This window comes from Mesocricetus auratus, unplaced genomic scaffold, assembly GCF_017639785.1.
Source record: "Mesocricetus auratus isolate SY011 unplaced genomic scaffold, BCM_Maur_2.0 Super-Scaffold_100010, whole genome shotgun sequence".
NCBI lineage: Eukaryota > Metazoa > Chordata > Mammalia > Rodentia > Cricetidae > Mesocricetus > Mesocricetus auratus.
This window is the reverse complement of record NW_024429194.1, coordinates 73561627-73577183: the sequence shown is the minus strand read 5'-3', so window position 1 is coordinate 73577183 and position 15557 is coordinate 73561627. Positions and strand designations below refer to the sequence as shown.

The window sequence follows — 15557 nt, the reverse complement described above, 5'->3', positions numbered from 1 at the left end:
TAAATGACTGAGACACTTTACAGCATAATATAAATCAATTAAATAATTGTGAAAACTAGAATGTACATAGAGGGTCTTAGGGTTGCTATTGCTGTGATGAAACACCATGACCAATACCATTTATAAATGGAAGCATTTAATTTGGGGCATGCTTACAGTTTCAGATGTATAGGCTATCATCATCATAGCAGAAAGCGTGGTGGCAGACATGTAGTAATAGTGCTGGAGCAGAAGCTGAAGGCTTACCACCTGCTCTGAAGGCTGAAAGTAGAGACAGAATTAAATTCTGCCTGACACGGGCTTTAGATATTTCACAGTTCCCCAGTCACGCATCTCCTCCAGAGATCACACTTGTCCAAACAAGGAAAACATCCTTTAACAAAGCCATATCCCTAATCCTTCCAAAACAGTTCAACAAACAGGAGAACAAGCATTAAAATATATGGGGGTGTGTGAGGACCATTCTCATTCAAATTGTCACTCACAGGAACACACTTCAAGGGACCAAATAATGCAGCATCCTTTAAGAGATTGTAATTTAAAGTGATAGCCATGAAGCTGTACTTCCTAAATTTTGCCTCAGTGATACTGGGACCTCAAGAAGAAATGAGTCCATTGTGCCCTTTGATTATTAGGAGATTTCAGTGGAGATGAATGGGAGAGGCAAAGTTAGGTCCTCAGCTAATAGGGATCCCACACTGTTTCTTATAGGACTGATGTACTAAGGTGTAAAACAGAGATCCCACACCAGGGAAAACATCAGATAACACAGTGGTGTGTGGTTGCTCTGTTGAAAAAAGACATGAGTTACCTATAAATATTTCCTTCTCTTTACATTGATGGCAGTTTTAAAACAGAAATATATGATAACATGAGAATGGTGTTTTACTACATGGCACATGGATTTAAGGAGTGAAGCAGCTGTTAGATGCTTAAATTACATGTGAATGTGGCCTTAAGCAGTTCAGTGACCTGGTGTATGTCCAAAAATCACATCCTATCAACAAGATCAAGAAGGTCGAGAGAGAGAGAGAGAGAGAGAGAGAGAGAGAGAGAGAGAGAGAGAGAGAGAGAGAGAGAGTCTAAATAGTATGATTTATTTCATTTCATTTCTGTCTAGGGCATTTTCAATCACAATTTTCTCATTATTAGGCAATAGCATTTCTACTACATCAACATCTACTCAAGGAGAAGGCAGCACACCCAGGGAACAAGGCACTGCAGCTACAAGCCCAGGATCCTCAGGTATTCCAAACATGCACCTCAGTGCCTTCAATGTGTCCACCCAGGAAAACATGATTGCTGCAGTGAACATGGTGGAAAGGCAGAGCATTGAAGGTTTGATTGCCTTTTCCAGAATCCCTTTAAAGGCAGCAATACATGAGAATCACTGCTCTTGTTTGCCAGGTTCAACAGGGACAACTGTAGGAATCACCTCAGGAGCAGGCAAAGAAAGCTCACCTGCAAGGCCAGGCACAGCCACCTCCAGCCCTGTTACACCATCAGGTCAGACAAGGCTTCTCTATGGGCTTTGAGGGCATAGCACATATTTTTGTCATGGGATAGAGAAAAGATCAAAACCACTGTAGAATCTAAACACAAGTATGGAATGATAACCTGTGTTTAAATACTAGCATAGCTTTATCTGCATCTTAACTTCCATTCTCCTTCCCATAGGAACAAGAGCAGCAACAGATGCTGCCACCACTGCAGCTCCTGGAACGAGCACATCTGGAGGAACAGGTACTGTGAGAGCTCAGCAGAGGGATGTCCAGCAGTAGACCTGTCATCTTCCATAGTGCTTGGGATTTCATCAGTGACAGTTCCCTGGGAAATATGACCCTTGTTCATGTATTGTCAAGTATCTAAGAGAAAAAGATAGTACCCAAAATCTTTGTTGTTCATCTTAAAAGCAGGTCAGATTTCAGTTCAACAAAGGAAGGAACATATAAGTATGCACTCTCACTCAACTACAACCTGGAAAGAGAAAACCTAAACTATATATAGAGATACAAGAACAGGAATAATTAATTAGTTCAGAAATAAAGTAGTATAAGGTGTCAAGCTTAACAAGCTTTGATAGTTGAAACCTGAATTGTGAGTGTAGACATATTTTATTTCTGACACATACATTGTTAATTTAGCAGAATACCAGGGCTGTCTGGTATGATTCGTTTATCTCAAAAAGTAGCTCTCCATGCTAGTGACTGTGGGAGTAATGATTGGTATGTTTCCATGTAGCTGATGTGACATCTATAGCCATTGCAGGTGTGAGAGCAACCTTATTTCAAGTTCCATCCACAAGTTGAATTCCCTGTGTGGTTTCTCAAGCTAACATTTTTCCATGGTAGGCATACCCCAAGCATCTTCTGCAACAACCTCTGAAGCAGCTGTCAGCAGCAGCTCTGGGACAGGAAGCACTGTAGCCTCAGGTCCCAGTAAGTCCACACACAGATGTGCCTGGTCACTCAGAGACTCCATTACATGAAATGTTCTAGTAAGGAATGTGTTATTAAATGAGGTCCTAACTGGGACCAAATGAAGATTAAAGAAACTATTGTGGATATCCCTCTTCCCATAAACTCCCAACTATTCAGGGTTAACAGTGACGACAACACACACTTTGGATACCACCCATTTTTTGTTTGTTTCTATTTAGATTCTGCCAAGACCACCACTGCTGGTTCAGTGGCCACAACCAAACCATCCACATCTGCCAACACAGAACCAGGTAAGCAAATTGGAGAATTCACTGTGTCTTCAGATGTCAGATTCTTCTAGTTGTTATTTCCATTAGTTGGTACTTTACCATGCTAAAGAATAGGCAGTTAATATAAGAGACTGGGGTGAAGAAGTTTAATTGCTGATCAACAGTTGGTCTGTAACTGGGGGAAGGATGAAGTAGGTGTTCTCTAATCAGAGAGAAATGTGAAGAATCCTGGGTCTGCCTGATTCCTTGTTCAGGTAAATGATGATTATAAAGTGTAGTTTTCCTAATACAGGGTCAGACCTAGATGGTTCCTCCCTCAGTGTGTCATATCTTTAGTCTTTTAAATGTGGCTTTCATGTGTATCAGATTGTTATTGGGAGATGCAACTGCTGGCCTGTTAAAGTTCTTTGGGCATTTTTAGCAATAAAGAAATTTGTATGTGCCATACCATAGAGAAATGGCATATTGGTAAGTATAAACAGAGCAGATACTAATGAAGATGTGACACATCCTTGCATTTAGGAAAAATCAGGAAATGTGTGAAATGCCCCTTTCCATAGATGCTTGCACAGATTGTTTCCTGCTTCATCTCAGCAAGTCTACTGCACACAGTAATAGTCAGCTCAAATGGGCCAAGTGTTAGAGACAGTGAAGATTATAGGAAAATTTTAGAAAAACAATTACCACAAGCACAATTATTAAGGATATGGTCATTTGGGACCATGTTGTTCCAAATTTGTTTTACACATGTTCTGTGACTTTTCAAACATTTCCATTATTTAATCTCATATCTTAATTTGTATTATAAACACTGTGTTAAAACCACGCATGTACTGCATACTGGAATATATATAGCTATTGTTTCTGCACATAGCTTCAGAAGTAGAAGTCTGGGTAGGAAGCCTAGGCCTGGACTGCTTAAATATGGGTTTCAGAATGATTTCAGACCCATGTGTACCAGGGTTGTGTTTTTTCCCATTTCTAGTAAAAATAAAACTATAATATTTTCTGTCCCAGATGTTGCTGAGAGTGTTCAATCTAGCAAAAATTTAAATGTTACTTCTTTTTTTTAATTGGTGACAGCAGGCTCTACCAAACCCCTACCTCCTGATGATGACATCAATACACCCAGGGAATACAGCTCTGCAGTTAGCAGTCCATCAGGGTCTACATGTCAGTACTTAGGATGAGAAAGTATCACAGGAGGGCAGTATGAGCCATGCTGAAAGCATATAGGGTTGCAATTGTGCCAACCATTATATCACCAGAGAGGATTGAACATATGTCAAAACTCCTGCTACCTAGTTTTCAGAGGCAGACTTCAAGTAATTGAGAACCTGAATGACATTCTTTGGGGTAGAACAGGACCATGAGTGTGAACATAATACATCCATTAGTGTGAGCAAAGCAAGAACATAAGTGTGAACATAGCATGGCCATGAATGTGAGCACAAAAGGACCATGGGTGGGAATGTGAGGGTAAGGAAACATGACCAAATCAATTTTGAATGAACTGATGACATGAAGGAACAATTAGTGTTCTGAAGATTGCTTTCTCTACTGTTTAATGATTAAGCAATGTTCACCCCCCAGGCACAAGTGGAGGAGCAGGTATAACTACTTTGGGAACCACTGTAGGAAGTACATCTGGAAGAACAGGTAATGGGGGACATGGGCAGGTCATAGGGAAGGAGGTGACCTGAGAGCTAGTGTTCAGATTCCATTAATGACAAAGTTTTCATGGAGATTTGTCTCATTTTTTCTACTGTGAGGCCCAATGCTACAGAGATGAGAAAGGATTAAAAAGATACTTGTTGAGTTTTGAGTAGTCTATGTGATGCCGGACATGACAGAAGAACTACAGAGAAGGTTTTAATCTCCCAAATTTTCCTCCATCTGGAAAAAGCAGACACTGCATTCACATAAAGTGTAAACATAACATACTAAGCAGGAAAGGAAGGAATTGTAGGAGCTGTGTCAATGGAATCATAGTCGTAAGTATAGACTAGATCATTCAAGGTTGAATGATGGGATATCAAAATGACTGCTATTTGTCAAAGGGAAAACATTAACAGAGTAAATTCATAATAAGAATGGTAAGATTTAGTAAGATCTGGAGTCTTCCACTCCAGTCATGTTTAATGTATACATATCATTTTAAAGAAAAAAAGCAAACAGGCTTGATAGTCCCTTCATGAATGTATATAAATTCACAGAACCTCAGTCTAATATATTTCCACTTGATCAACAAGGCTCACCTGAGGCATCATCTGGATCAAGCCGTGGTACAGCAGGTGTCAGCACTCCAGGAGAAGCAAGCACTGGAGTCACAGGATCAGGTGAGAGACAATAGGCTGGGGTGATGATCCAGTAGCTCCTGCCCAAGTCCTGATGGATAGGGAGCGCTCCCTTGTCCTCTTAGGCTTTACCTGAACCATACTGCAGTGCTGAGAATTGCTGAGAGATCATAACTTTCTATTTTAATGTTCTGAATTTTTAAAATATTCCCAGTAAAACAAGAAAAATTACCAAGTCCTCAACTCACAATTTGTTCTTGGTTATAGGAACCATGAGTACTTCTGAAGCCTCAGCCATTGTGATTCCTACAACATCAACTAGACCAGTCACAACCTCTGTTAAGAGCAGTACAGGTGAGAGGGGGGAGGGAGGGACTTAGGGAGGGAGAGAGGGAGGGGCAGAGGGAGGGAGGGAGGTGAGAGGAGAGATAGGGAGAAAGAGAGAGTGATGGAGGGAGGAGAGAGGGAGGAAGGGAGGTCTGATTTGTGAGTGTACATGGAGGAGCCCATTTTCTCTGTGTGGTTATTGGTGAACAATAGAAAGGAGTAGTAGGGGGGCTGGAGAGGTACTTTAGCAGATAAGAGTACTGGATGCTCTTCCACAAGTCTTGCGTTTAATTCCCATACACCATATGGTGGCTCATAGCCATATGTAATGGGATCTGGGGTCCTCTTGGGGCATGCAGGCATACATGAATATGTAATAAATGAATGAATGAATGAATGAATGAATGAATCTTAAAAGAAAAGGAAATAAGTAACAGGAATTTGATAATATTAGGGCTACTGCTTGAATAGTTGTACTGAGAGGGGTGCAATAGACCACATTGCTGTTGTTGTCCTGATGTGTATATGACCAAGGCACAAGGTTTTGAGGAATCCATATAGCATGTGAGGCTTTGGCTATTAAAAAGAGAATATAATTTGTAATGGGGCTTTTATAGGAGAATCTATAGTGATAGTTTTGGAATATGAGTGGAGGAACTCTCAGACTCATTGAGCTTGTATCTGCATTAGAAAGAGTTTTAAAGGAGATGGGCAGTGGTGGTGCATGCCTTTAATCCCAGTACTTAGGAGGAAGAGGCAGGCAGATCTCTGTGAGTTTGAGACCAGCCTGGTCTACATGAGCTAGTTCCAGGACAGCCTACAAAGCCACAGAGAAACCCTGTCTCGGAAGCACTTGACTTAGCTTAAGGTCATTAAATACATATGTAAATAGCAAGCTAAAATGAATTCAATATATAATGTAGCATACACAATTATTCTAACAACTGTGTTTATTTTATGATTAAATTTTGGAAAAGCTACATGGAAATGAAGACTTAAATACGAAGGAGATGTAAGATCAGAGAGCATATTTTTCATACATTTTATCAAGGCCCTAAAATCCATTTCCTGTTTACTCTGAAAGGGATCACTGCACCATCAGCTGGTGAAACAACTACAGCCTCTAACAGTCAATCAACCCAGCCTGGAGAACAACCAGGTGAGCAGGTGATGTTCAGAAGTGGGGAATCGTCACCCTATTGCTCACTTAAAATAGATGCAACATGGGTTGACCCAATACCAGACTCTTAACTGTGTCTGTGTAATAACAGTAACAGAAGAGAATACTAGCATATTTGAGACTATCACAGTAGAATAAAATTTAGAGAACTCCATAATTTACTATATTCACCTATTATATTTTCTGTAGGAGGAGTAAGATGAAAAGTAGGGCCCCACCATTGGTAACCAAGTTCATACAAACTTTTATGAGAAGTTCTTTGGGTGCTTTCCCAGATTCTGCTGGAACACCAGCTGCTCTCACCTCCTCAGTGGGAACTGCAGGCACCACAGCACCCCTGCACTCCAGTCTCACCAGTTCTGGGACCACAGAAAGTAAACTAGTTGTGAATGAGAATCCTGACCATGCCTGTTATAGCTGAATGCTGAACAGACACTTTTTTTCTGATATGGAATACCAGGCTTAGCCATTCCTTGTATTGACTGAATTATAATGTCTTGAATCATTCACCGATACATTAATATATCATGTTATCTTTTTTTTGCTCAACTTTCCTTGAGTATTAGAAATGCTCATGTAAATTATGTAGCTTATTATGGTTTCTGTACCTTATTAGAGACAACTCTAGAATATTTAGAGGTACTGACAGCAACAGTCAATAGGAAAGAAAATGCCAATAACACAACTTGTAGATAAAATATACAAACCAGGTGTACGGGAATATGGTAAAAAAAAAAAAGTAAAATAATGACACACCTACTTGACATTTCAGGGGTCCCTTATTAACCTTATACTAGGATCTTATAAGTAAGTCAACATTAATTGATAGGTGATTTTTTTTCTGTGATTTGAGGGATTAGTACATATATATTGCCAAAGCAACACTAGATGTCACATTCTGAATCCTCCCTGTTTCTGTGATCTGTGGGTAAAAGCTTAAGCCAAGAAAAAGGAATGTGCTCATTCTCAGGAATCTGAATTATTGGGAGTCTTGATTTGAAATGTATGATTTAAGACTTTTTTCAGGATAACTGAAAGCAATTAAAGAATTTGTGAAAAGTAGAATCTACACAGAGCTTCTTAGTTAGGATAACCATTGCTATGATGAAACACCATGACCAAGGTACATACATTATGAAAGGAAACATTTAAATTTGTTCCTGCTTATGCTTTAAGATGTTCAGTCTATGATCATAACAGAAAACATTGTGGCAGGCATGCAGTCATAGTGCTGAAGCAGTAGCTGAAGGCTTACCACCTGCTTTGTAGGCAGAAGGTAGACAATTAAATTGAGCCTGGCATGGGCTATAGATAACTCAAAGTTCAACATCAATCACGCATGTCGTCAACACGTCACACATTCTCAAACAAAGCAAACATCATCCAACAAAGCCTTATCTCTGATCCTTCCAAAACAGTTCAATAAACAGGGAACAAGCATTCAAATGCATGATCCTGTGAAGACCATTCTCATTCAAATTGTCACACACAGGAACACACTATCGTACTAGTAATCCAGTATCCTTTAAGAGATTGTAATTTTAAAGTGATAGTCATGGAACTACATTTTCTAAACTCTGAATCAGAGATACTGGGGCCTGAAGAAGAACTCAGTTCATGGTGCCCTCAGGTCACCATACATTATCAGTGGAGAAGAGTGGGAGAGGCAGAGTTGGATCCTCAACTGATAGTAATCCCATACTGCTTCTGACAGGTGTGATGTTCTAAGGTGTAAAACAGAGATCCAGCCCCAGGGAAAACATCACATGGTTATTCTGTCAAAAAAAATCTTTGTTTGGAACTGAGTTTTCTATAGATTTTTTAAAATTTCTATTTACATTAACTACAATTTCAGAGCACAAATGTATGACAGCTTGAGAATGGTGTATTAGTAAATGGCCCTTAGGTTTCAGGAGACAAGCTGGAGCTAGATGTTTCAGCTGGACATACGAATATGACCTTTTTCGTTGTTGCTGTTCTGTTTTGATTTCAAGACCAGATTTCACTGTGTAACAGCCCTGGATGTACTGGAACTCTCTTTGTAGTACATGGTGGCCTTGAACTAGCTGAGATCTGCCTGACTTTGCCTCCCTAATGCTGGGATTAAAGGTGTTCACCACCACCATCTGGCCATGAATGTTCTTAACTACTCTGTGACTTGGTGTATGTCCCTGAATCACATTCCGTCAACAGGAACAAGAAGGCCAGATATGGAGGATCTAATTAATATGAATTGTTTATACGTGTCTAGGGCATTTTCAATCAAAATTTTGTCACTTGTAGGCACAGGAAGTCCCACTGCGTCATTGCCTACTCAAGCACAAGGCAGCACGCTCAGGGAACAAAGCAATGCAGCTACAAGCCCAGGAACCCCAGGTAATTCCAACATGCTCATCAGTGCCTTCAATGTGCCCAACCAGGAAAGCATGACTACTATGGTGAACATGCTGGAAAGGAATCCATGAGGTTTGATTGTCTTTCCCAGAATCCGTTTCAAAGCAGAAACACATTAGAATCACTGCTCTTGTTTGCCAGCTTCAACAGGGGCATCTGTGGGAACCACCTCAGGAGCAGACAAGGGAAGTTCACCTGGAACACCAGGCACTGCGGCCACCACCTCTGTTACACCATCAGGTCAGACAGGGCATCTTTAGGGGCTGGGGTCAGCTCTTGGGTTTCCAAGGAGACCCACAAAGATGAAAACGTAAATTTGAATGGCCTACGATATCTTGAAGGGCTTTATCCATAGACATCTCTAGCTGTTTAAACCCCACTCTTGTTTCCATAGGAACAAGAGGAGAAACTAATGCAGCCACCACTGGAGTTGCTGAGGCGAGCACACCCAGAGGAACAGGTACTGAGAGGGTCAGCAGGGGGAAACTGAGGCAGGAGATTTGTGAATTTAGTGTTCATAATTTCATCAGTGTATGGCTTCCTGGGGATTGTCTCTAGGTTTGCCATTTGCTGCCAATTGTTGTAGATATAAGAAAGAAACTGAAAATGTTTGGGGTATTTATAATATTGTATGTGATACTGAATGGAATATAGAGAAAGAAATGGTCACTCTTCTCTCCAGAAATGACAGATTGTATATTAATAAAGGATATAAACAGAAAGGAAGAAGGAAAACAGAAAGGAATGGTATGAATGGTGTTATGAGTATGAGGAAAGACAACATCATTAGATTCTCAATACTAAATCGTCAACCCCAATGCTCATTTTGAATGGAAGAATATTCTAAGGGATGGCACAAGTAATCAGAATTAAAGGATTTAGTGAGTTAAAGGGTATCATTTCCTAGTAATGTTTTTTTGTTTGTTTGGTTGGTTGGTTGGTTTTTTGGTTTTTCAAGATGGGGTTTCTCTCTGTAACAGCTCTGTCTGTCCTGGAACTCGCTCTGTAGATCAGGCTTGCCTTAGACTCACAGAGATCTGCCTGCCTCTGTCTCTCAAGTGCTGGGATTAAAGGCCTGTGCCACTGCCACCAGGTGGTGGGACGTTTAAAGGCAGATTCTTTCCATTTTCTAAAAAAGAAGGAATCTTAGCACTTTAAGAGAATGGATACTTTCATGAGGTTAGAGGAAAAGAAAGAGCATTTCAACTCTGAAATATAAACTACCTTTCAATCTTGTTTCTCACCTTTTAAACCATGATGAAATACAGGCACCCCTGGTACATCTACTGCAACCACCTCGGGAGGGGCAGAGAGCAGCACCCCTCTTCCTGCAAGTACTGCAGCCCCAGGTTCAGGTAAGACATCTTTGCTTTTGGAGATGTCTCAATAGCTCATCCATACCCAGGCTACCTCAGATGATGGTCTAGAAATATCACCTGCTTGTGGAAACGAGATTCATGACACAGCAGGTGATGCAAGTATGTGTCTTCCCATGTTTTATCATTCAAGTCCATTCATCTCTCTTGGGAATTATGGATTCATATAACTCTCAACATCCAAATTAATTGATTTCCTTTGAGAAGTTAGAATGTTGTCAAATTAATTGCTTTCCTTTGAGTAGAACATTGTCATTTAAGTTCATAAGGATAGACATTTTCATTTCATAAGAGGAAAGGGGGCTATTTTAATTCTTAAGAAAAATCTTCTGTTGCTGGAAGTTTTCTTTCCTGCCTGGTCCCCCAATTACCTCAGCCCCAAATAAGCACATGGATGCCATATTAGTTATAAAAACTATTGACTGATGGCTAGGACTTCTTATTAGCTAGCTCTGTCTTAGTTATTAACCCATTTCTATAAATCTATGTATTCCTACATGGTCTTGGCTTACCAGAGAATGCCTGGACCTGTATCTCCTTTGGCGGCTACTTGTCATCTATTTCTCATGGGCTCTCTGCCTACCTTTCCTAGAATTCTCCTCTTCTCCTAGTTCCACCTGCCTTCCAGGCTCATTGGCCAAACAGTGTTTGATTCATCAACTGATAAGATAAACAAATATACAGAAGGACATCCCCCATGAATCTCCCTTTCAAATTCTGATTCATCTTTTTTAACCATGATAATTATTAGGTACTTCACCTGGAACAACATCTGGAGTAGTAGGGGGCAGCACTCCTTTACCTGTAAGCACTGGAGCCCCAGGTTCAGGTAAGCCTCTTTAGCCTTGGCAGATGTCTCAGCAGCTCATCCATTCCCATGCTGCCTCAGGTGAGGGTCTGAAACTTTGACTTATATGTGTGAATAAAATTTATTGCATGGGAAGTGGTTTCGTAAACTTCATAACACTGGTTATGGTGCAATACTGTGTCTTTTCATATATATATATATGGTGTCTGGAATGTTAGAAGTCTCCACCATGCATGTTTTCCCATCCTAGGGAGCACGGTGACATCCTCAGGCCACACTACAATCTCTCATGGCTCTAGTCTGTCCCCAGGCTCTACCAGCAGCAAAACAGGTAAGTAAAATGGAGGAGGCTGTGAGGTGTCAAGTGTCAATGGGAGGACTGAGTCCATCTCCATTTATGTATATGGGGATGTAGGAATGACATGCATATTACATGGTTGTGAGTTGCTCAGATATCAAATGAGGGACTGGTTGTATCACCTTTTATTCATAAGGAATGCAGGAATTCCTTGTATATTTAGAGAAGACACCTCATGGAGGATTTCACTAGCTGATTTTTCTCTTATCTTATCCTGCAATTAGTTTGCTAATGTATATTTTGGAGCAATGCTGACCCTGATTCCTTCCTTGGAATTTAAGGGCACTGAGTGACTAGGGTGAAAGCTTACTATCCTGAATCTAAGTTAACATCTCCTCAAAAAATTCTGAATGTCTTCTTTCTCATGCTTACTAAATGTGTTTCCTTATATGAAGGACCAAGTCAGAAATTTATTTTAAAGACCTAGTTGATTTGAATAAGCATCTCAGTACTAAACTAAAATAGATGAATATGAAGGAGGTAGACAATGATATTTCCATGCAGAATCAAATAAATCCTGCAAGGTTTTCACTATATCATATGAAATTTACAAAGAATGAAGCAACAAATAGGTAAAATATATAAATGAAGAAGCTCGACATCAGACAGCAGTGTCAGCGAAGGCTGCTTCATAGTCATGATACTGATCGTTTTTTAAAGAAGTGACTGGAACACTAGATAGAGCACAATTCTGGGCATACCTGTGAGCTTATTAACAGAGTAAACGACCAGTGTATAGGTAGAGTACAATCAATAAATATTCGTGCTGGACTGAGTGTGAAAGGGAAATGGCAGAAGCATGAGGGGACCAGCAGTCATCGCTCTGCTTCCTCAGGGGTGGACGCAGTGTTAACAGCTTTCTCATAGTCCCACAATTCCCTGTCTACCACTCCCACATCTATGGTTTCCCTTGTGAGGAATTTACCTCAAACTGGGAGTAAAATAAACCACTTCTAGCTTTCCCTCTCTGTAATATCCTCTAAGATTTTCCAAGAATTGTGTAACAAACAATAAGCAATCCCACACCTAGTTTGCAGAAGATTGGATATGTATTGCCAAGTATATGTTTTGGTATAGTATCATTTTAGGCAGTAAATAGTTTCTAAAATTAGGGCCATGCCATAATCTCATGCATCTTCATGCTTTTTATTAAAATTAACAGCCTTGAGATGTGGGAGCCTAAACATATGATGGCAAGCAGTCAGGTTGGCATAGATCCCCACAGCTTCTTAGGTCACTTCTAAAATTGCCAACATTTATCTGTGAGGAATTTGACTTACCTCCATAACCTAAGAGTGGACACTTCATTTGGTTAGAGGAAAAGAAGAAACCATTTCAATTCTCTAAGAAAAAAACTGCCTATTAATCTTCTTTCTCTTTTTTTTTTTAACCATAATGAAAAACAGGTTCACCTGGTGCATCTGCTGCAACCACCTCTGGAGTGGCTGGTAGCAGCACCCCTCTTCCTGCAAGTACTGGATCTCCAGGTTCAGGTAAGACTGAGGGAAGCTGTCTGTGTGGAGCTACATTAGGAGGCAGCCAATTTGCTCCTGTTTTGTAACTGAGAAGGGGAGTATGGATTGAGAAAGGGTAGGTAAAGACTAAGAGAAAGAGACATAGAATAGAGTCAAGTGGGTCATCCAGTAAATACTGAATCATTTCTAGTTTATTTTTCAATGGTTTTAAGTATCCAACCAATAAGGGGGGAATGGCAGAAGACTTCTATTATCATTTATAAGGAGCAAACAGACTCACTTCCCTAAAGCCTCCAGGCATTTGGTAGTCACACCTGTTATCTGGCCACCAGGATCAAGAGTAAACACACTTGAGCCCAAGTATGTTGTTATTTAGATAAGACATCTGATACCAAGGCCAAACATCCTGTAGTAGCCATGCCTTAGACCTTTAGGTCTTTTGACTTATTAAGGACAGTTTTGAACTCTCTGACCTTGAGGCAAGATGAAGTGGACCCGTCTTTATGAACCCCAACATAAGACCATGTTGCTTTTGGAGATGTCTCAGCAGCTCATCCATATACATGCTGCCTCAGGTGATTGTCTAGAAACATCACCTGCTTGTGTGAGTGAAATTCATGGCAGAGCAAGTAAGGAAAGAATGTGTCTTCCCATGTTTTATCATTCAAGTCCATTCATATGTCTGGATTCATATAAGTGTCAACATCCAAACTATTTGATTTCCTTTTAGAAACCACTGTGTTTTCAAATTAACTGCTTTCCCTTGGGAAAGTAATGGTCATTAAAGTTCATAAGGGTAGATAGTTTCATTACTTAAGAGGAAAAAAAAAACCTTTTAATTCTTATTCTTAGAAAAACCTCCTTTTCAATTTCCTTTCTCATCTTTTTTAACCATAACAACTATTAGGCACAACGGGATCATCATCTGGGACAACATCTGTAGTCGCAGGGGGCAGCACCTCTCTACCTGCAAGTACAGGAAGCCCAGGTTCAGGTAAAACTCTTTAGCCTTTGCAGACATCCCAGCAGCTCAACCATTCCCATTATGCCTCAGTGAGTGTCTGGAAATTTGGCCTGTGAATGTGAATGCAATTCATGCCATGGGATGTGGTAAAAGAGTTTGTGTTCTTACATCTTTACCATGCAAGTCTGTTCACATAAATAAGGATGTCTGGAATCATACGAGTCTCCAACATCCATGATTTCCTGTTCTAGGGAGCTCAGTGACATCCTTGGGCCACACTACCTCCCCTCAAGCCTCCAGTCTATCCACAGCCACTACCAGCAGCAAACCAGGTAAATAGAAGAAGTTGTGAGGTCTCAGGTGTCAAGTGAAGGGCTGAATCTGTCTCCATTTCCTTTATGGGAATGTTGGAATGACAAGTATATTACAAGTGATTAAGGAGGGCCTGCTTATGTCACCATTCATTCATAAGGGAATGCAGGAATTCCTTGACCATTTAGAGGAAGAAAGCTAGCATCAGAAAGAGAATTGCATTATTTGATGTTCCTCTTTTCTAATACCTTAATTAGGTTGTGAATGTGTACACTGGGGCAGTGATGGCTCAGACTGCTTCCTTGGAGCTTAAGGACACTTAGTCATCAGGGCTAAGGCTTACCATCATGTACCTGAGTTAGCATCAAGTAGAAAAATCCTGAATTTCTTCTTTCTCATGGTTATTAAATGTGTTTTCAAATATGAAGGACTCAGTCAGAAATATGTTTCATGCCCAGTTGGTTTCTAAGTGTCTTACAACTGAATTCAAATAGATGAATATTAAAAAGGTAGACAATCATATTTCCATGCACAATCACATAATACAAGGATTCTCCTGTGCTATATGAAATTTAGAACAACAGGAAAACTATATGAATAAATATAGGCATTTGGCATCAGAGACCAGTGTGTTATACTGCTGCTTCACAGTCATGACATTATGTTTTTTTGTTTTATTTTGTTTTGTGGCAAGGAACAACTGGTTCATTAGCAGAAACAACTAGATCCCCAAGTAGTGAGTTGATCTCCACTAAAGGCAGTACATGTGAGTGGAGGCTGTGTCCTGGAGAGGCTGAGGCTCTCTGAAAAAAATGGAGTGTTTTGTCCATATGTTAAATTTTATTGAACTGCATTTATAAAAATATATGGACATGAATACACAGACATTGAAAAAATGAATGAAACTAAAAGGAATCTTCTGGAAATCTGCTGGGCATAAAAATCAGTGAATTTGTTCATTCAGTTTTTCATGGAAAGAGTGATTGGGGACTGAGGTCTTGTACTGGTAGAAGACATTAGGTATGTGGCCCCTTTGATGTCTTCTATGGCAACATCTCCTCCCATCACCTCCCTGTTCGAGAGTGGAGACACGATGCCTGCACTGAGCCTCAGTTTCTCTAGTGTAGTCTTCACAGAGGGCAAATTAAATGCAGACAAAGGAAGGATCCTGACTTGAGCCAAGGAGCTATTTGTACAATGCATCCCCAGATAGTTTTCTACTCTGTTAACAGCCTTCTGCGATAATGCCACAGCAACAGCTAAAATGTATTTATTGTAGCCATTCCAGAAGCTGCTTTTAGTTGTGTACCACACTGAACTTATAAGGTTCCACTAACGCAAGAAAAATGGTCATTT

At 40.2% G+C, this 15557-nt stretch overlaps 1 protein-coding gene across 14 annotated transcripts in view; it reads left to right on the top strand.

The window, feature by feature from the left end:
- The window catches only part of Muc19 (mucin 19, oligomeric), a 154201-nt gene that overhangs the window by 86710 nt on the left and 51934 nt on the right, over positions 1-15557 (top strand). For 12 of the 14 annotated variants that reach the window (XM_040753942.1, XM_040753946.1, XM_040753941.1 and 9 more), the window contains 17 exons: positions 1153-1245; positions 1408-1506; positions 1678-1743; positions 2660-2731; positions 4304-4369; positions 4963-5049; positions 5275-5361; positions 6419-6493; positions 8798-8890; positions 9050-9148; positions 9303-9368; positions 10177-10263; positions 11036-11113; positions 11343-11423; positions 12857-12943; positions 13833-13919; positions 14141-14221. In XM_040753942.1, the coding sequence (XP_040609876.1) occupies positions 1153-1245; positions 1408-1506; positions 1678-1743; positions 2660-2731; positions 4304-4369; positions 4963-5049; positions 5275-5361; positions 6419-6493; positions 8798-8890; positions 9050-9148; positions 9303-9368; positions 10177-10263; positions 11036-11113; positions 11343-11423; positions 12857-12943; positions 13833-13919; positions 14141-14221 (1404 nt within the window). The remainder of the gene's footprint in view (positions 1-1152; positions 1246-1407; positions 1507-1677; positions 1744-2659; positions 2732-4303; positions 4370-4962; positions 5050-5274; positions 5362-6418; positions 6494-8797; positions 8891-9049; positions 9149-9302; positions 9369-10176; positions 10264-11035; positions 11114-11342; positions 11424-12856; positions 12944-13832; positions 13920-14140; positions 14222-15557) is intronic. The other 2 variants (XM_040753945.1, XM_040753953.1) reach the window with 2 other exon arrangements.